This window comes from Cucurbita pepo, chromosome 4, assembly GCF_057944985.1.
Source record: "Cucurbita pepo subsp. pepo isolate OVF chromosome 4, ASM5794498v1, whole genome shotgun sequence".
NCBI classification, from domain to species: domain Eukaryota; kingdom Viridiplantae; phylum Streptophyta; class Magnoliopsida; order Cucurbitales; family Cucurbitaceae; genus Cucurbita; species Cucurbita pepo.
This window is the reverse complement of record NC_141801.1, coordinates 13,193,098-13,212,976: the sequence shown is the minus strand read 5'-3', so window position 1 is coordinate 13,212,976 and position 19,879 is coordinate 13,193,098. Positions and strand designations below refer to the sequence as shown.

Below are 19,879 nucleotides of genomic sequence, written 5' to 3'. Positions count from 1 at the left end.
TAAAGTTGTTTTTAATTATAATAACATTTCCCAATTATTTTGTTTTTACTGTTAACTTGCATGTACAGATTAAACCAATTAAGGGAAATTAATTTTGTCCTTAACCTTTATATTTCCAATTAAATTAATGTAATTATTTTACATTTATCTATACTAATATTATACATTTATTCAATATAATTATTGTAAAGTTGTCCTTAACCTTTATAGGGAAATTAATTTTGTCCTTAACCTTTATAGTATCGAAGATTTTATTTATATTGTAAAGTTTATTTTATGGGCAATGGCATGCATCAAAGACGATGACCCATTTGCATATAGTTGTTGAATTTGTATGGTATGGATTACCAACCCACCAAATAAGCATGAACTCCTCCTAATTCTTAACTATTCAGAGGTTAATATATAGAATTTGTTAATTTTTTAGATGGCAATTGGTGCATTGTTATAACAGTTTAAGTCAACCACTAATGATATTATCCACGTTGACCCGTTACATATCGCAATAAGCTGTAACCGCCTAAGCCTACCACTAGCAATATTGTCTATGACCTATATTATCGTTTGTTACTTATCTAGATACTGTCCCAGTCCTTCAAACACTTTTGGGTTTCCCCATGATCCATATGCCGGTGAAATATTACACTGCATGATTTTAGTTATATTTTGATTAATTTTAGTGATTATATGGTTAAGCATTGGCTATGGTATTATAAAATTTAATGAGTATTTAATCTAAAGTAGGTAGTTGCATAGTATGATAAATGTGAAAATGAAAATTTAAATTTTATTATTTTATTATTTATTATTTTTATCTTTATTTGCTTAATTAATTTCATAGCAATGCATTGATAGGTTCTCTTCCTGCCTCACTCTCACAACTCTCTACCTCCTTCAACCCTCTCTGTCTCTCCCCTCATCTTCTCCATTCTCTTCCATTCCAACTCTCTGTAAACCGAACAGCCACAACCAGCAAAAGAACTCCCAGTCGCGCGCCTTTACTTGACTGAAACTCTCATTCAACAGATGCTCAGTGCCTGATTCGACTGTTCATCATTTTCGGTGAGAGATTACGTGGAGTTCCTGCGATTGAATTTTGAAAAAGACCAGACCAGAGTGTTCGACCGGTGATACCAGACGGAATCGAAGACAGCTCTGTCTTTCTCACTAACGCTACTGCAGATCAATCTCTGGCATTGGCATTGGGATTGGCATTTGAGTCGCTCATAGCAGCGCTGGGTAATTTCTTCCTTTTCGATTTCTTGTCTAGGGCTTCAACTCTCCAATGTTATTAGTCCTGAGTTTCATTCCGTAAAGATCATCTTCTTTTCGTGTTTTATTGTTATTTGCCTTATTTCTTTAAATTGTTTTGTTATAAATTTTCAAATTAAATTTTAATCCAGAAATGAGCAAGGGTAACTGATTAAGTCGGTAACGTTTTTTTTTTTTTTTTTTTTTTTTTTTTTTTTTTTTTTTTTGCAAAACTTCTCGTCGAACTAAAATTAAAAAAAAAAAAAAAGTAAAAATAAATAGGTTAGAATATATTATTTATATATTTAAATTGGCCAAAACAGATTGATCTACCGTTAATTTTAGCTAGTTCATATTCGTTTAGAAATTAAAGTGAATTCAATTATGCCTTCCAAAAATGCTGATTTTAATTTTCTCAATTCTAATAATTTTAATAATTTTTTATAAAAAAATTAAAATACCACTTGAATAGAAAAGAAAAAAAAAAAAAAAAACAAAAAACAGAATGGACTTGTGAAGGCATTTTTTTCTCTCTAAAATGCTGGCAAAGGTTTGAAGTTTTGAATTGTTCATCAAATGGTATTTATTGGGGGCTTTATTATTATTTTAATTTCTAACTTACTGACTTATTGCTACTCTAAACGCTATATGTAGTTGCTCTGTGACTACTGGAAACTTGTGATTCTGGGAAGGTGGTGTGGGCTCCTCATTTTTCTTTGAAGATTTTGGTGATCATTTTATGTTTTGTGGGCAGAGTATATTAGAGATTCTGCAGTAAAAACGTCTAAACTTCAAAGGAAAATGGATGAAAAGGGCGAGAAGCCTGAGGTTTTGGAAGCTGTATTGAAGGAAACTGTGGACTTGGTAATAGATCTGAACAAATTATTTGCCTTTGCTTGTTACTATGTGGGAGTAGTTCCCTTGTGTTCAGTTTCAAAAACATGTGAATGCAGGAAAATATACCCATTGAGGAGGTTTTTGATAATTTGAGATGCGGCAAAGAGGGTCTTACCACAGCGGCTGCTGAGGCACGGCTTGTTATTTTTGGTCTCAACAAGCTTGAGGAGAAGAAGGTAATCAATGTTTCACCTGTCATGTTAACCATCTTGTTATGTAGTAATTAAATTGCTAATCTTGTTTTGCTTTTCATTCTGAATATTTTACAGGAAAGTAAATTCTTGAAGTTTTTGGGGTTTATGTGGAATCCCCTCTCATGGGTAATGGAAGCTGCTGCTATTATGGCCATTGCACTTGCAAATGGTGGAGTAAGTGCTCAGCTCTGTGGTTCATGTTGTCATTTCTCTCAGTATATCTCATCTTAGTATATTTTGGGTAAATTGTTGAATGTTACCTTAAGTCGTTCCTGTATAAAGATCACATAAAGCATTTTTGCGCAGGGAAAGCCTCCTGACTGGCAAGATTTTGTTGGTATTATCGCACTGTTGCTTATCAACTCAACAATTAGTTTTATTGAGGAAAACAATGCCGGAAACGCTGCAGCTGCACTAATGGCTAGTTTAGCTCCCCAAGCCAAGGTACTACACTTAGCTAATTCCTTCATTATTTTGAGTGATAGTACAATTATATCTGCAAGTAATTGCTTCTACTTTTTCTCCTCCTCTTTAGACAAGGTGGTATATGTCTGATTTCATTTTGTCCTTTATGATGTATGTTGATAAAAGATTCTTCGGGATGGAAGGTGGAGTGAGCAAGATGCTGCGGTTTTAGTTCCTGGTGATATTATAAGCATCAAACTTGGGGACATAATTCCAGCTGATGCTCGTCTTCTTGAGGGAGATCCATTGAAAATTGATCAGGTGAGATCATGTTTGCTGAGTTAATGCATATACTTCTTTCATCATGTTATTATTTTCCCAAAAAAGCTCTGAAGTTTTCTGAATTCTGCTTCGAATTTTGCAGTCTGCTCTTACAGGTGAATCTCTTCCTGTTACAAAAGGTCCTGGCGATGGCATATACTCTGGTTCTACTTGCAAACAAGGCGAGATTGAAGCGGTTGTCATTGCCACTGGTGTTCATACTTTCTTTGGCAAGGCTGCTCACCTTGTTGACACCACCAATCAAGTGGGTCACTTCCAAAAGGTAAGAAGGCTTTTGGTAAATTATATTCTACACCAATTTTTTTATTATTGAATGGGCGTATGATGAGAAGTCATCTTTAGAACAAAAATTCAACGCAGTCTCATTATCTTTTTATGTTGAAAGCTTATTTGGTAGGATTGAGAACATAAACAACAGGGAACTGACCAGTATTTTTTTTATACAGTATAACACGATTTGTATTATATTTTAAAATGTATTTTGAGAATTTTTTTAAAATACACCCAAACCAACCCCAATTCTCCTTTTCCCTTTTTCTGTCATGCAGGTCTTAACTGCAATAGGGAACTTCTGCATATGTTCAATTGCTGTGGGGATGATTACAGAAATTATTGTCATGTACCCAATTCAAGATCGGGAATATCGTCCTGGAATTGACAATCTTCTTGTGCTTCTGATTGGAGGAATTCCAATTGCCATGCCCACAGTCCTCTCTGTGACAATGGCTATTGGCTCTCATAGGTTATCTCAGCAGGTTTGCTAGGATTCCAAGATTACCTGTCGAGTGCATTTCAGCTATAAGAAAAGAATGATTCAGATATTTTAATAATCACTTGTAGGGTGCTATCACAAAGAGGATGACTGCCATTGAAGAGATGGCAGGTATGGATGTGCTTTGCAGTGACAAGACTGGAACACTGACATTAAACAAGCTAACTGTTGACAAAAATCTTGTTGAGGTCAGTAAGGAAATGTAGCTTTGTTCAGCTTATTTACTTGCATATCCTTTCACCTACTAGCATTATGATAGTCTTATTAAATGGAATAGCATTATGATAGTCTTATTAAATGGAATATCTGACTCGTAAATGTTAGGTTTTTGTTAAAGGAGTGGATGTGGATACTGTGGTTCTAATGGCTGCCCGGGCATCAAGGACAGAGAACCAAGATGCTATTGATACTGCTATTGTTGGGATGCTTGCTGATCCAAAAGAGGTTTGACTGCCTTGTACATGTTTTGTTGCAGGAATTCATATTATATGTAACTACTGAGTACAATATGTTCATCTATTTTTTTCTTTCTAAAAGGCTCGTGCTGGTATTCAAGAAGTACACTTCCTTCCATTTAACCCTACTGATAAGCGGACTGCATTGACTTACTTAGATCATGAGGGTAAAATGCATAAAGTCAGCAAAGGTGCACCAGAGCAGGTATTGCCATTTTAGGTTGTATTTATGTGTTTTTCCTCCTGAAATGAAAAAAATGATTAGACTAACTCACAATACTGTTTGTCTGTTGATTATGATCCTAGATTCTGAACCTTGCATACAATAGGTTGGAGATTGAGCGCAAAGTTCATGCTGTGATTGAAAGGTTTGCAGAACGAGGTTTACGCTCGCTTGCTGTGGCATACCAGGTAATGCATTTCTTCGTTTTACTTTATTATTGTGATCAACAACATAATGTAGTATCTCAATCGATGAATGTTCCTTGTAATTAATATTATTTTTTTGCCGGTTTTGTTGTCATTTATACACAGGAAGTTCCAGATGGTAGAAGGGAAAGTGCCGGAGGTCCATGGCAGTTTATTGGCCTTCTGCCACTTTTCGACCCACCAAGGCATGATAGTGCAGAGACAATAAGGAGGGCCTTAAATCTTGGAGTGAATGTGAAGATGATTACTGGTACTTATTTTCTGTTAGTGTAAAGAAAGTACTCAATTTAATGATTCTGACCTTCTGCTACTGCTTTGACCCTCTTTGCTTTTCAGGTGACCAGTTGGCCATAGGAAAGGAAACAGGACGACGCTTAGGGATGGGAACCAACATGTATCCCTCATCTGCTTTATTGGGTCAGAACAAGGACGAGTCAATTGCTGCTTTACCAGTTGATGAACTGATAGAAAAAGCTGATGGCTTTGCTGGTGTTTTTCCTGGTATATTTTCTATCTCCCAGTGAGTTTTCCTTCTAGGATATAGAGTTCTTCAAGTCAAATGCTCTTATTGATTGAGATCTGTTTGATCCAGAGCACAAATATGAGATTGTAAAGCGCCTGCAGGCGAGGAAACATATCTGTGGGATGACTGGGGATGGAGTAAATGATGCTCCAGCCCTTAAAAAAGCTGACATAGGCATAGCTGTCGCCGATGCTACTGATGCTGCTCGTAGTGCTTCAGACATAGTCCTCACAGAGCCTGGTCTGAGTGTTATCATTAGTGCTGTTTTGACCAGCCGAGCAATCTTTCAGAGGATGAAAAATTACACTGTAAGCAGATCATTTCATATCTCATGGTTTGGTGTGCTCCATTCTCGCTTCGAAAATTATTATTGATATTTCTCAAACTTTACTTCTTCGAACGACACTAAAACAAATTTTACAAGTATTTGTTGTATTGTGATGATATACTTACTGAATTTCTGTGTGTGCAGATATATGCAGTTTCAATCACTATTCGTATAGTGGTAAGTAAATGGTGGTTGTTTTAGATGCAACTTCCTGGCATCTCTATATTCTTTTTGTTAATTCATTCATTCAAGTATTATTTGATATCATGATCTTAAATTGTTTTCATCTTTTATGTTGGTTGTCCACAGCTTGGTTTCATGTTGCTGGCTCTTGTATGGAAATTTGACTTCCCACCTTTTATGGTGCTCATCATTGCCATTCTCAATGATGGTTTGTACTTCTACTATTTTTTTATCTAAAATTTATTGCCATTAGCAGTATATACACGATAGAACTTGCCACTGAGCGAGTCTACACTTATATTTAGGCAATAAACACTGCGAGTTGCCAATCAACTTTACTCCTTGTTCATTCAAGGCTATAATATTAATTGTTGCTGCTTCTGGTTAAAATACAAATTTCTTAAAGGCTAATTGACTTGTTGCAGAGCAATGTTTGAAGTTCTTATTTCTTTAGCAACTGAGAAGATTATTTTTATTAATTGTTGAAACTGTCATAATAGGTACAATAATGACGATATCGAAGGATAGAGTGAGACCATCTCCGTTGCCTGATAGCTGGAAGCTGGGTGAAATTTTTACCACTGGCATTATTCTTGGTGGCTACTTGGCAATGATGACTGTGATCTTCTTTTGGGTAGCCTATAAAACAGACTTCTTTCCAGTAAGACGGTTGCATCTGTTCATGATCTCTTAGTTCTATTGGCTGTCAAAAAGTAGTGTTTTCTTGTCGGTTATTTTTTTATTAGGTTGCTCAGCTGATTGGCTCATTTTTCAGCGAGTGTTTGGGGTAGCAACTCTCGAGAAAACTGCTCACGATGACATTAGGAAACTTGCCTCAGCAGTGTATCTGCAAGTAAGCACTATAAGTCAGGCTCTCATATTTGTTACACGTTCGCGAGGTTGGTCATATGTGGAACGCCCTGGGTTATTATTGGTTGCAGCTTTTCTGGTTGCGCAGCTGGTCAGTGGACTGCCATTAAACTTCAGTACAGGTTTTTATATCATTCTATCTCAAGGTTCTGTGTTGTACTGATCCGGGGATTCTTCCTCATGGACAGATTGCTACATTAATTGCGGTTTATGCAAACTGGAGCTTTGCTGCCATTGAAGGAATTGGATGGGGTTGGGCTGGTGTTATCTGGCTTTACAACATTATCTTTTACATCCCACTTGATATCATAAAATTCATCATACGATATGCTTTGAGCGGGAGGGCTTGGGATCTTGTTATTGAACAAAGGGTATCTCTCTCTCTCTCTGCTGAGTTACTGAGATGTTTCTATCAACTGTGTCGTGATCGAATCATTTCTTGGCATGTAGATTGCCTTTACGAGGCAAAAGGATTTCGGGAAGGAACAACGGGAGCTACAATGGGCTCATGCACAAAGAACATTGCATGGATTGCAAACACCCGATGCGAAGTTCCACGACCGAACTCACTTCACCGAGCTCAATCAGATGGCTGAAGAAGCCAAAAGGAGAGCTGAAATTGCAAGGTAATGTACTTGTTAGGACGGAAGTGCTTGGCTTGTGCAATCCATGTGCTTCCTTACTGAGTTTTCTTGTTGGGGGTGTTTGTTTCAGGTTGAGGGAACTCCACACCCTGAAAGGCCATGTTGAATCAGTGGTGAGGATGAAAGGACTGGACATAGACACAATTCAGCAAGCTTACACAGTGTGACAAAACCCTCAATCAATTCCATCTCACTGTAAATTATGGCAACTGTTTTGGTTCTGAAACAGAAAACTATTGCATTAGTATAACGAGTTTTCTTTTTAATATTCCATTTGGGTCCTAATCTCTGTTTGAACAAATGTCTAAGTCATCCTCCCCCACACCTTAGGAAAACGCTGCTGTCACGTAATTGGAAAACAAATTTACTATGCAACTGTTGGAATAGTTGCACATCAAAATGAGATAATAATATGGAGAGAGCTGTGTGAGATCTCACTTTGGTTGGGGAGGGGAACGAAACATTCCTTATAAGAGTGTCAAAACCTCTCATTAGTAGAAGCGTTTTAAAATCGTGAGACTAACAGTGATACGCAACGGACTAAAACGAACAATATCTGTTAGTGGTGGATTTGAGCTGTTACAAGCTGTACACTGAATAAATATGTGGGATATGACTCTTTGATACTACTTTTTAACACATTATTTCAACATTATTTAACACATGAAGGCAGCTCAATTACGTTTTATTTGATAAATATGTCATTTCAACATTCCATTCATAATTGACATACACAAAGTAGAAACATTAAAAAATATAATAAAATAGCTATAAAATATACTTAAGTTTACTAAATAGATTAATTTGTTTGTTTAAATTAGATGTTAAATATCTTGTCTCAGGTAAAATTTGAGTTAATATTTGTTTATAATATGATTATATGGAAAATTGGGCTGCAGGGACTAAGACCACAAGGCTTTTGGGAGGAAGAGTTGGGCTGGGCTGGGCTGAACCTCGAGCTAAAGGACAAAAATGTTCAAATTGTGTTTATTTTCTCATCCTTTATCATTTTTTTTAAATTATGAATTTCATTTTTCTTGGATAAAAGATGGTTTAAATGGATGCCTGTAATGGAAAATTTGAAACAAAAAAACTGGGTTGGCTAAAAGAGGTTACCAATGATTATGGAGCAGTGGAGAGATATGAATTTTGAATCTCAAGACTTTTTTTTGAATTTGAGCTTACGACAAACGGCTACTGCATTATGCACGATTCCCCATGCCCATTCAAAAATCTGTCCTCCTTCCTCATCTATATTGTCAGAACATAAAACCCTCTCACCTTATTCGCTTTCAATCCTTCTTCTCAACCATTTTTTGAAACGGATTCTTTCCCTGAGATGAATGATCTCCGGTGACTCTCTACTACAGCAACAAATTCCTAATCCCTAGATTCGATCTCTTGAAGGGGTTTCAAAGTATCAATCCGAAATGGGTCTTTCCATCTGGGCCTTCTCCGCGATTTTAGCAGCAACCCTTTTCAGCCACTGCTCATTTTCGCTCACTGAAGATGGTAAACCCTACGTTTCTTTCATTTCTGTTGATTTCTTCTTTTGGGTGTGGATTCACTTTGTTTGTGTCTCAGGTTTGACATTGTTGGAAATCAAAACTACTTTGAATGACACTAAGAACGTCCTCGCTAATTGGAGCCCTTCAGATGAATCTCCCTGCAAATGGACTGGCATTTCTTGCCATCCCCAGGACTCTCGTGTTAGCTCAATGTATGTTACTTCACAGTTCATACCCATTTCACTTCATTTTCTTGATACCCATCTTTTGAAATTCGTTTTGAAATCTTTGGCCATGTTTTTTCGTGGGTTTTCCAGTAATCTGCCGTTCATGCAACTAGCAGGGATTATATCTCCCAGCATTGGTAAACTTAGTAGATTGCAGAGACTGTAAGCATCTCTACAGCCACCTTCTTTCTCTACTATGTTAATTACTTGATTCTGTGCTTTCTTATGTGAAATCAGGGCTCTCCACCAGAACGGATTACATGGATATATTCCCAATGAACTTGCCAATTGTTCTGAACTTAGAGCCATGTGAGTAATTATTGCCTATTGTTCTGTTAATGTGCTTGAAAGCATTATTCATATTCATGATATCATACATCATTTTGCTTCAGCTACCTGAGGGCTAACTATCTTCAAGGTGGGATTCCATCAAATATTGGAAACCTTTCTTACCTCACCATACTGTGAGTCTTCATCTTTCTCCCACTTTCTTGGATGATTCTGTGGCTCTGTGATGTCTTAGTTAACATCTTTTTATGATGTCAATTACAACTCTGGCACTCAGTTCTTATCACTGGTTAATTGTAGTGATTTATCAAGCAATTCCCTTAAGGGAAGTATACCATCATCAATTGGTCGTCTCACAAACTTACGCAATCTGTAAGTTGTAAGCATTATAGCTACATTTTTGTTGACTTTTCATGCCTGTAATTCACATTACTGAAGATATTATATCCTTTGTTGTGTTTCTTACAAGTTATAACTTATATTAGGAATTTGTCTACCAACTTCTTCTTTGGAGAAATCCCAGATATTGGAGTTCTAAGCACCTTTGGGAATAACTCGTAAGTTCTTGTAAACTATCATGGCCCGGTCCTGGGTATGATCATGGGTAGAATTTAGAACTATGACTGTCCCATTGCAAGTTGGTAGTTTCATGATGATGCTAACATCAAGAGAAACATGTCATTTCTTTGTTAACTTCAACTTCAAATCTTCTTTTATCTTGAGATGGTTTCATCCCTTGATGTGCCAGGTTCTTTGGTAATCAAGATCTTTGTGGTCGGCAAGTGAACAAGCCGTGTCGGACCTCACTGGGGTTTCCTGCTGTTTTACCACATGCTGGAAGTGATCAAGCTGCAGGCAATCTCTTTACACCTTAATGACGTTATTATTCAGCACTTGACCTTGTTTGCTTCGATAGAATGAGTAAATGACTGATTCTGCATTTTGTTTTATAGTTCCTGTGAAACGATCCTCTCATTACATCAAAGGACTGTTGATTGGTGCAATATCGACAGCAGGGTTCGTGTTGGTCATACTTCTTGTACTCATGTGGACTCGTTTGGTATCCAAGAAAGAAAGAACTGCAAAGAGTTACTTGGAAGTTAAGAAGCAAAATACTCGCGAATCAAGTGAGTTACATTCCTATGGTGAATTCCTCTTCAAACGCATGTTGCAATTGACCACTCTCACAATTCAATGTAGGTGCCAAGCTCATTACATTCCATGGTGATCTACCGTACCCGACGTGTGAGATCATAGAAAAGCTGGAGGCCCTTAAAGAAACAAATATTGTTGGCTCAGGAGGGCTCGGCACCGTGTATCGGATGGTCATGAATGATCGTGAAGCGTTTGCTGTAAAGAAAATTGATAGGAGTCAAGATGGTTCAGATCAAGTAATTGAAAGAGAATTGGAGATCTTGGGAAGCATTAAACACATAAATTTAGTGACATTGCGTGGTTATTGCAGGCTCCCTTCTTCAAAGCTTCTTATATATGACTATCTCGCAGCTGGTAGCTTGGATGATTTCTTACATGGTATCATTTTTCATACACAATATCACCAGTTTTGAAGTTCTAAATGGAAATATTAGGAAGTAAGTAATATCTCAAGAGTATGCATCATGTTTTCATTATTTACAGAATATGGACCCGAAAGGTCTTTGGATTGGAGTGCTCGGTTAAACATAGCGCTCGGCTCCGCTCGAGGACTGGCATACTTGCACCATGATTGCTGTCCAAAGATTGTGCACTGCAACATAAAATCCAGCAACATTCTTCTCGACGAGAACTTAGAGGCGCATGTATCCGACTTTGGTCTCGCAAAGCTTTCGGTTGATGGGGATTCCCATGTCACAACTGTTGTTGCTGGCACATTTGGTTATTTGTCTCCAGGTCCAATTCCCTTTACTTCCTTTTGATATTAGCTACAATAATGATTCAACTTAGATTCAGAACATTAAGCTCAGTAGTGTTCAATACTTTCTTGAGCAGAATACTTGCAAAGTGGGATAGGAACTGAGAAGTCTGATGTTTATAGCTTTGGAGTTCTGTTGCTGGAGCTTGTAACAGGGAAGAGACCCAGTGATCCATTTTTCTCAAAAAGGGGCTTAAATGTTGTTGGTTGGGTAAGCCAAATAGTCTCTACGCAGCTCAACTTCTTGCATGTTTTTTTCACAATGTTTAAACAACGCATTGAATGGAATATGATTCATGACTATTAGTTGAACACACTCCGGGGAGAAGACCAATTGGAGAACATAGTGGATAATAGGTGCAAGAATGCAGATGTGGAAACTGTAGAAGTGATTCTTGAAATAGCAGCAAGGTGCACCAATGGCAACCCGGCTATGCGGCCTACAATGAACCAAGTTCTGCAGCTGCTAGAGCGAGAGGTAATGTCGCCCTACCCGAGCGATTACTCCGAGTCTCACTCGGATTATTCGTGACCGTATGTTACTTTGAGGTTTGAGGTCTTGTTCACAGTTTGTGCAACATGTTAAGAAACAGCTGCTGCCTGCATATTGTATTCACTTTGTGTTGAGAATCTGAACACAAAGTTTGGGTCAAATGATTTTCAACCAACGATCTTGTTGGGAAGGACTTCAAGAACATGTAAGTTTCAGTAGTACATTCATGACACTTCCCTCTGATTTTGGGTTCTCTGCAGAATGTCTTAGCTTCTCCTTACGTTTTTACGAAACACAGATTTTCTAAGTCGGGTACGAAAATTTGAACATCGATTTAAAAAGAATTAGAGTATGTAAATTACTCCTTAACAAGCTCATATCGGCGAGCTTTGCTTTTTAAGAGGTAAGAATTCACTCAAAACGAGCCATTTAGGGTTTATGAGATATACATCCTAGTCATTATAGGTGCATTTGCCCAACTAAGCATTCGTGTATGTGTTTTTGGGTATACCTTTAGCATTTTGTCCTAGAGAGAGTCGTTTGGACCTAGTCACTACAACTCCCTTTGTGAGGAGACATCCCTTCTCTAGAAGTAACGGGACTATATTGACGAGTTCCTTAAAGAAATCATTTTAATTGGCTAGAATCCTTTACTTGAACGAAACTATATCTTTTTGGCATAGCGGGTCCCAACGAGAGCGAAAATTTTAAAATGGAGTTCTCTCGAGAATGAACTCTGATAAGGTAAAGTAGAAATTAATATAATAAAATGTGAGACCATCTCTTTCGTGATAGTATTGGTTTATACTTTCAGAGCGGAAGAAAAAAAAGTTACTCCCACAAAATCGATGGTAAACTTTTTTTGAAATTTAGTTTTCGTACTTTCAATGAATTTTAAAAATAGTTTTCACTCCAATATACTATTTAAAATTTTTTTTATATTTAACAAATTTTTATAAAATTAAATTCCAACTAAAAATAAATTATAAGATTTATTGAATTATTCAAATTAAATAATAAGTATTGGTAGCATTTTTATTAGAGCAATAATGAGTTGAAATAGTAAACCCAACTCACTTTGTTCTTGAAATGCAATAAACATAGAGGCCCATGTGAGTAAAAGACGATCAGATAAGGCGAAGCACTAAGCTTTGAAACTTGTACGAGTGCGACCGACCCATATGGATTAAGAAAGGCTTACCAAGTTGCATTTGCATGGGAATGGCGGAATGGGATTGGGAATGGTAAGTGCACCGCCCTTTTATCTGCTGCTGATTGAATCTTCACGTACAAACTCACAGGTACCAGAACTTGAGGTTGGGGTCCATTTCCCGCTGGGTTTGCAGATTATTGGCCACTGAGTATGGAGTTGCGTGGGAGACATTAAATTCCACGTTCGTGAGGGCCAACAATGTCCATTGTTTGTGTGTCCTGTCCTCAGAAAGATGACCTACGCCCCCCGGCAACCATCAAAGGCAAGGATCCTTACACTCTCATTTCCACCCCCATCTGAAGACCCAACCATTTAGGAAAAGTAACCATCGATAAGGATTGAAGTCCGATACAAGACGGCAAAATGATGGGCCCCGCCTCTTTACCCTTTTTGTGTTTGAAGATATTCCGGAGTGGGTTTTTTCCCTTTTCCACTGCCGACCCCTGGGTGCGGGTGCTGAGCCCTCTACACCCGAAAAAAAGGTAGGTCCTCCAAATTCAACTTGCATCTCTAATCAATCCCCATTGTTCCCTCGTTCTCATCTTAATCTTTTTGGTGGAATTAGGGATATGACCAACGTTGGTGGAATGGAGAAAGATCAGGATATTATATCTACTGCTATCTTCCAAAGGAGACAAAAACCAAAGTAAGTGCTTACCTTCAAAGTGGTTAATATCATACTATTGAAAATATGTGTGGAGGGTTATTTTGCATAACCATAAGTCATATCATAACATATTTTTTTTAATCTTTAGTCATATTGGTAGAATCTTTGAGTCTTAAAAGTGATGTGCTCGATAGCCAACATAGATGAATGAATGTATATAAATGAGATAATCATCTTCATTATTAAAAACTCAAATCAAAACCACGAGAGCTTATGTTAAAAGAGGTTGATTCCATATTCTTGTCAAAGTATGTAGAGGATTTGTGGAAGATTATGTTCCAATGAAGAAGAATTGATCGGGTTAAAAGTGATGTGCTCGATATCAATACAGATGAATGAATGTATATAAGTGAGGATAATCATCTTCATTCGTATAAGATCTTTTTGGACGAAACTCAAACCAAAATCACGAGAATTTATGTTAAAAGTAGTCGATTCCAAACTCTTTGTGGAAGTATGTAGAGGGTTATTTGCCCCTAATAACCTCTCCCATTTTTTTCTCAAACACCTGAATATTATCTATCTCTTACTCATCATATTCCTATTCCTTTTCCAACATGTCTATTCACTATTCTTATTCTAATAGCTTCTATACCAATAACGTACTTTTCATATTGATGTGAGATGTTTTTGAATTTCGTTTTAAGGATTATAAATGAGAATGGCTGATTCTACCACTGGTTTGTTTGGAGTAGAAGCAAGTGATCACCTAATTTGGCCTACCAAATGGGCAGAATTGTTACTTCCCTTTCAGTTCTGACGGTGATGTATAGCTTTTCAATTTCAACTGAATTAATGGCAGTCGTATGTCTACATTAACTAATCTTTACTCCCTACTGTAAAAGTTGAACCATCAAACTGCTGAGAGAATCCGATGGCGATGAGCATTTCCTCTTGTCTTTGATATGATATTTGGCACCACTAGCTTTGTAGATTTGTGGTGAAAAGGCAGGGGAAGAAAGAAAGGAGTTGTCATTTTCGAAAGAGTCTAGATTTTTCTTTTCTGGATGGACCATCGTGTTGTGAGTCTATAAATACAGCCACCCCATTTTACTTCACAACCAATTCGAATAGAGAGTTCTGGATCAACTGTTCATTAAAATTTGAGAGCTAAAGCTGTCCATTTCCGTACCTTCCAATTGAAGAAAAAAGAATGTCTTCCCTTACTGTGACTCCATCAGAAGCTCAAAAACATGTGGTGGGATCACAGTTTAATTTAACTTCCTTCAAGTTATATGCATTTTGCTTTGTTTTATCCATAACTCAACTCCCTTTATCCTTCATTTTCTAGGAAGAAACTCCAGAGCTGCACATTTGGGAAGAAGACTATGTCGATTGGAGGAAGAGACCTGCTGTAAAAGGACGCCATGGAGGCATGCTGGCTGCCTCCTTTGTATTGGGTCAGTATATAAGAAGATTAATTTTGATTCTTATGAGAAAGTTTTGTACTTTCATAAAATTGTCAAATAATTCATTTAAAAGGAAAATGAAGTTGCTAGTGACTACTTTTTCTTCTTCTTATTGTCCTCATTAATGGTGGCTGATTTGATCTTATGAACTGCATTACACCAGCTGTTGAAGTATTGGAGAATCTAGCATTCCTGGCCAATGCAAGTAATCTTGTTCTGTATCTGTCCAAGTTCATGCACTATTCTCCCTCTGGTTCTGCCAACATCGTCACCAATTTTATGGGCACAGCTTTCCTCCTTGCTCTCCTTGGTGGCTTTCTCGCTGATGCTTTCTTCACCACTTATTCTATCTTCTTATTAAGTGCTGCAATAGAATCCTTGGTGAGTTTCTTACAATATGATTGCACATGGGTCGTTGAATATATTGTTTCATAACAAAGCTTCGTCTGCATGTCCATCTGTCCAAAGAATATGTACCACCCGCTCATCGAAAGCTCGATTCACATAAGTAGATGTTTTGCTTCAAAAAACCAGTTATAAAGCAAAACATTTTCATACAAGTAAAACATGTGAATCGAGTTGTTGATGAGCGGGTGTTAAAAGAATATGAAATTTGATTCACCGTAAGCTATGAGTTTAAGATTTTGAGTTGGTATTTCAGTGAGCCATATCGTAAATTCTAGAGTTTATTAGTGGAGCATTTTCCACGAATGGTTGAGATTTCAGCGACGGATCTAAAACGGAATAAGAGAACAGGAAAATATGTGAATCATTCATGTGCTTTTGGTCCCACATCTGGTTCTGTACAGTTTTTTTTTTTTTTTTTTTTGTCTTGTTAATGGGTGGATTTCCATTTTGGGAAAGAAAACTGTATAATATGATGTGTTGAAGGTGGTATAAACATGTGGCGTGCAGGGTCTGCTGATTCTCACACTCCAAGCTCATGTACCATATCTGAAGCCACCAACTTGCGTTTCAAATCAACTGGGGAGTCCATGCCATAAAGTTGGAGGTGGGAAAGCGGTGATGTTATTTGCAGGGCTTTACTTGGTGGCGCTTGGCGTTGGAGGGATCAAAGGCTCGCTTCCTCCTCATGGCGCTGAGCAGTTCGATGAGACCACTTTTGAAGGAAGAAACAAAAGATCTGCTTTCTTCAATTACTTCATCTTCTGCCTTTCCTGTGGAGCTTTAATTGCTGTTACTTTGGTGGTTTGGATGGAAGATAACAAAGGCTGGCAGTGGGGTTTTGGAATCTCTACTCTTACAATAGTGGCTTCCATCCCCATTTTCTTGCTTGGTTCGCCTACTTACAGAATCAAAACTCCTGCAGGAAGCCCAATCACAACCATTTTTAAGGTACTTACTTAACCTCTTCTAGCTAATTACTTAAATGGTTTTGAAAGGGCTATGAACTGTTTGGCTTCTTTTTCCAACAGGTTTTAGCTTCAGCTGCGTTCAACAATAGGAAGGCAAAGAGCTCTAACAACGTTGTGATAAGCATATCCACAAGTTCAGTCTCTTCAGACAGTGTCAGAGACGTTGATGAGCAGACCCCAATTACTCCAATTCCAACGCAAAACTTGGAGTTCCTCAACAGAGCAGCAATGAATAACCCCGACCATCCAGAACTAAAATGCACACTCAAACAGGTAGAAGAAGCCAAGGTAGTGCTAAAAATCTTCCCCATTTTCGCCTCCACCGTAATGCTCAACTGCTGCCTCGCTCAGCTCTCCACATTCTCAGTGCAACAAGCAGCCACCATGAACACCAAACTCGGCTCCCTAAAAGTCCCCCCTGCTTCCCTCCCTGTTTTCCCAGTCGTCTTCATCATGATCCTCGCCCCAACTTACAACCACGCCATTGTCCCAATAGCAAGAAAACTAACCAAATCCGAAATGGGGATAACCCACTTGCAGAGAATTGGAACAGGGCTGGTTCTGTCCATAGTGGCAATGGCGGTGGCAGCATTGGTGGAAACGAAGAGAAAAAACGTGGCCTTGAAAACCCACATGTTGGATTCTTCGGAGCCTCTGCCAATCTCTTTCCTTTGGGTTGCTTTGCAGTACCTGTTCTTGGGGTCTGCGGATTTGTTCTCGCTGGCAGGGATGATGGAGTTTTTCTTCACAGAGGCGCCAATGAGTATGCGATCTCTGGCCACTGCGCTGTCGTGGGCGTCGTTGGCTATGGGGTATTACTTTAGCTCCGTGTTGGTGAGCGTAATCAATGGGGTGACGAAGGCTTGTCGGCTGACGCCATGGCTGTATGGGAGAAGCTTAAATCATTATCATTTGGAGAGGTTTTATTGGCTGATGTGCATACTGAGTGGGCTGAATTTCTTGCAGTATCTGTTCTGGGCCAATCGTTATACGTACAGATCCAAGAGTGCAGGAGAGCAGCCGCCTTTCAAGGAACAACAACACAAGTCAGATTTAGTCGTCTGACCCTTTGTTTCTCATTTCATGTTAATCAATCAAAATTCAGATGGTTCTTCCCACATTTCTCAACCCATGCAATACACCTTCCATGATTATTCAATCCGAATAAATATAAAAATATCCGATTAAGTTGACTATTATAATAGTAATTTATTTATACGGTATCGATATCCTCAAACTTATTTAAATTTTGTGGCCTTGTTATTGTTTCGGATAGTTTAGCTCATTTGAGCTTGTCCTAGTCATAGGGTTTATATCATTTAGCTCCTCCGAGCTCATTTCAATATGCAAGTTTATATCAAATATTTGGATTCTCATCAAATAGCTCGTATGAACTTATCTCCATATTTGAGTTCATAATGATAGCTCTTCCGAGCTTAATTCTATTACCCTCTAAGATAATCTCAAACATAGTGGAGCATACCATCTTATGTAATTTATATTATTTATAGCACGACTCTAAAAGAATCACATATTATATACATGCAGGGGAGACTTTGCAACCACAAGGACAGAATCTTACAATAATATCATTATATATGTATAGAGTGACCTTACAATATTAGGACACCACAAGGACAGAATCTTACAATAATCCCATTATATATGTATAGAGTGACCTTACAATATTAGGACACGACACTACATACTACAATAATTGTATCCTATACATATAAGGAGTGACTTTGACACTATTAGAACACGACATTACGAGAATCACATCATATACATGTAAAGAAGGACCTTATTAAAATAGGGCCCACATCGTATAAATGCAAGGAATGACTTCCAACCTAGTGTTTGTCTAACCGAGAATGCCCTTGCACTAAATAAATTTTATGTACTCGTAGTAAATAAATAAAAAAAATATAATTATAAATGTATAAATATTAACTAGATAAATCTTCCACGTTCCACACTAATAAATTTGATGCTTTGTTTGATTCTTGCACGAACAGTTGTAAACTAGGCGACTTAACCCCCAATGCAGCCTCTGACTAGACTAAATCAAGGAGTCGAAACTAAGTGAACTATTGAACCCGGTACCAATCGAGCTAAGGTACACATTACTCCGTCCTTCGATTTATTCTACCATGTCGATTATGACTTTGGCAATAAGACATCAAGGAAATAGAAGGGACTCGTTCACTAATGAAGCAATACTACCGTAACTAAGCTCAACACTAGTTTAGTCTAAGCATTAACATAAGCATCGAGGTGTATGGAGCACATCACTACAGTAGTGCACAAACCTTCTTTGCAGGTCTATCAACTATACAACTAGATACCTAGACACGAAACAGGTGTAGACAAATCAACGTTATATTTGTTCCGTAAACGTAAGGTTGAAACCTACGTAAAATTAGCTATAAGTATTTTATCCAAGTTTGGGAGCTCAAAATGCACAACCCTCCAAAGTTATTGTGTTATGTGGCATATAGAGAAGACTTAGGAACTAGTTTTGAGAATATGGAACCATAAATATGTTTAGCAGATTCCTAGGAATTACATGGACATTCATTCCTAGGAATGATCGAATTTTCTGTCCTTGTCGTTCCTAAGAAAATGATAATTGAATTTTCTTGCCGTTCGTGGGAATCGGGATGAACATCCAATGTAACTTTCACGTATTAATTTCATGAAAGACTTTTTCCAATTAGTCTTTTTTCGAATTTCAAAATTGTTAATAAAAGTAGAAAGGTATATTGAACCAGACAACTCGAACAAACCTAACTCGAATTATAGGAATTGGGTTGAGTTAATTTTCTGAAACCGAATAGATTCGATTTGAATTTTGGATTGACCTGAACAAACCAAAATCTTTAATGTCGCAACTTGGTCTGCCAATAAATAAAATATTTTTATAATAATTTTTTTTCTTTCTTTAAACTAATTATTTTTTATTGTTTTTGAATTTCAACATCAATCATTATATTTACGTTACTTTTAAATACTTTTAGAGTAATCAATTGCTGAAGAAGTGTCGCTGTTTAGTTGTCTTTTGTTATGTGTCAATGTTGTACTATGTTAGGATGTTACAGTTCTCACTTGTTGTTGAAGTATGTGTTTGTTTGAATTATTATAAATTGATTTGAATTTGTTTGTAAATTTTTAATATATTTTATTTAAGATGGTACTCAATATCAATATTTACAAATTGTGGATAAAATAAGAATTAATTTTTTTTTTTTAACAACCCAATCCCAAAAGTAAAGGTTAGGTTGTGAAATATTTCGGGTTGGGTTGAGTTCCCAATCCAACCAAACACCAACTTTTAGGTTGATCTAAAAATTTCTTTAACCCAACTCAACCCTGGTACATCCTAGTTAGACCGATTCATATTAAAGAAAATTCCATGTTAAAATTAGAAAAAAGTCTTTTTTTTTTTTTTTTTTTTTTTTTTAATTTTAAAAAATGGTTGAATAGAATATGT

The 19,879-nt window shown here is 37.3% G+C and overlaps 3 protein-coding genes across 5 annotated transcripts; all 3 read left to right on the top strand.

The window, feature by feature from the left end:
* The first annotated feature begins 855 nt into the window (after positions 1–855).
* LOC111793561 (ATPase 11, plasma membrane-type) lies at positions 856–7,561 on the top strand. The gene is made up of 22 exons (XM_023675501.2): positions 856–1,239; positions 2,006–2,115; positions 2,205–2,324; positions 2,418–2,516; positions 2,649–2,786; positions 2,934–3,068; positions 3,172–3,351; positions 3,638–3,844; positions 3,930–4,049; positions 4,186–4,305; positions 4,399–4,521; positions 4,623–4,727; positions 4,851–4,995; positions 5,082–5,246; positions 5,338–5,576; positions 5,741–5,773; positions 5,906–5,987; positions 6,280–6,440; positions 6,555–6,740; positions 6,838–7,020; positions 7,100–7,275; positions 7,364–7,561. The coding sequence occupies exons 2-22, from the start codon at positions 2,053–2,055 to the stop codon at positions 7,458–7,460; spliced, it is 2,877 nt and encodes a 958-aa protein (XP_023531269.2). The 5' UTR covers positions 856–1,239; positions 2,006–2,052; the 3' UTR covers positions 7,461–7,561.
* Positions 7,562–8,483: 922 nt separating this feature from the next.
* LOC111792564 (LRR receptor-like serine/threonine-protein kinase FEI 1) lies at positions 8,484–11,964 on the top strand. The gene is made up of 13 exons (XM_023674070.2): positions 8,484–8,805; positions 8,878–9,013; positions 9,119–9,190; positions 9,266–9,337; positions 9,421–9,492; positions 9,617–9,688; positions 9,802–9,873; positions 10,065–10,171; positions 10,270–10,443; positions 10,517–10,849; positions 10,955–11,206; positions 11,306–11,439; positions 11,536–11,964. Exons 1-13 carry the CDS (start codon positions 8,724–8,726, stop codon positions 11,758–11,760), a joined length of 1,803 nt encoding a protein of 600 aa, XP_023529838.1. The 5' UTR covers positions 8,484–8,723; the 3' UTR covers positions 11,761–11,964.
* A 1,028-nt stretch (positions 11,965–12,992) lies between these two features.
* Positions 12,993–17,506, top strand: LOC111794086 (protein NRT1/ PTR FAMILY 4.6). 3 transcript variants are annotated; one of them, XM_087123547.1, is made up of 8 exons: positions 12,993–13,416; positions 13,500–13,580; positions 14,249–14,368; positions 14,447–14,799; positions 14,893–15,001; positions 15,174–15,391; positions 15,926–16,366; positions 16,447–17,506. In XM_087123547.1, exons 4-8 carry the CDS (start codon positions 14,755–14,757, stop codon positions 17,449–17,451), a joined length of 1,818 nt encoding a protein of 605 aa, XP_086979673.1. In that variant the 5' UTR covers positions 12,993–13,416; positions 13,500–13,580; positions 14,249–14,368; positions 14,447–14,754; the 3' UTR covers positions 17,452–17,506. The 3 variants fall into 3 exon arrangements, with proteins under 3 accessions (XP_086979673.1, XP_086979674.1, XP_023531986.1); XM_087123548.1 differs by having other exon boundaries at positions 14,249–14,796; XM_023676218.2 differs by lacking the exons at positions 14,249–14,368; positions 14,447–14,799 and having other exon boundaries at positions 13,274–13,416.
* The last annotated feature ends 2,373 nt before the right edge of the window (positions 17,507–19,879 follow it).

Coding starts and splice junctions, on each gene's coding strand:
- LOC111793561 (XM_023675501.2), top strand. CDS start 2,053: ATGGATGAAAAGGGCGAGAAGCCTGAGGTTTTGGAAGCTGTATTGAAG. Junction 3,069..3,171: donor ATCCATTGAAAATTGATCAG/GTGAGATCATGT, acceptor CGAATTTTGCAG/TCTGCTCTTACAGGTGAATC. Junction 4,728..4,850: donor CGCTTGCTGTGGCATACCAG/GTAATGCATTTC, acceptor ATTTATACACAG/GAAGTTCCAGATGGTAGAAG.
- LOC111794086 (XM_087123547.1), top strand. CDS start 14,755: ATGTCTTCCCTTACTGTGACTCCATCAGAAGCTCAAAAACATGTG. Junction 15,392..15,925: donor GTGCTGCAATAGAATCCTTG/GTGAGTTTCTTA, acceptor TGTGGCGTGCAG/GGTCTGCTGATTCTCACACT. Junction 16,367..16,446: donor CAATCACAACCATTTTTAAG/GTACTTACTTAA, acceptor TTTTTCCAACAG/GTTTTAGCTTCAGCTGCGTT.
- LOC111792564 (XM_023674070.2), top strand. CDS start 8,724: ATGGGTCTTTCCATCTGGGCCTTCTCCGCGATTTTAGCAGCAACCCTT. Junction 9,689..9,801: donor CTCACAAACTTACGCAATCT/GTAAGTTGTAAG, acceptor AACTTATATTAG/GAATTTGTCTACCAACTTCT. Junction 11,440..11,535: donor GCTTAAATGTTGTTGGTTGG/GTAAGCCAAATA, acceptor CATGACTATTAG/TTGAACACACTCCGGGGAGA.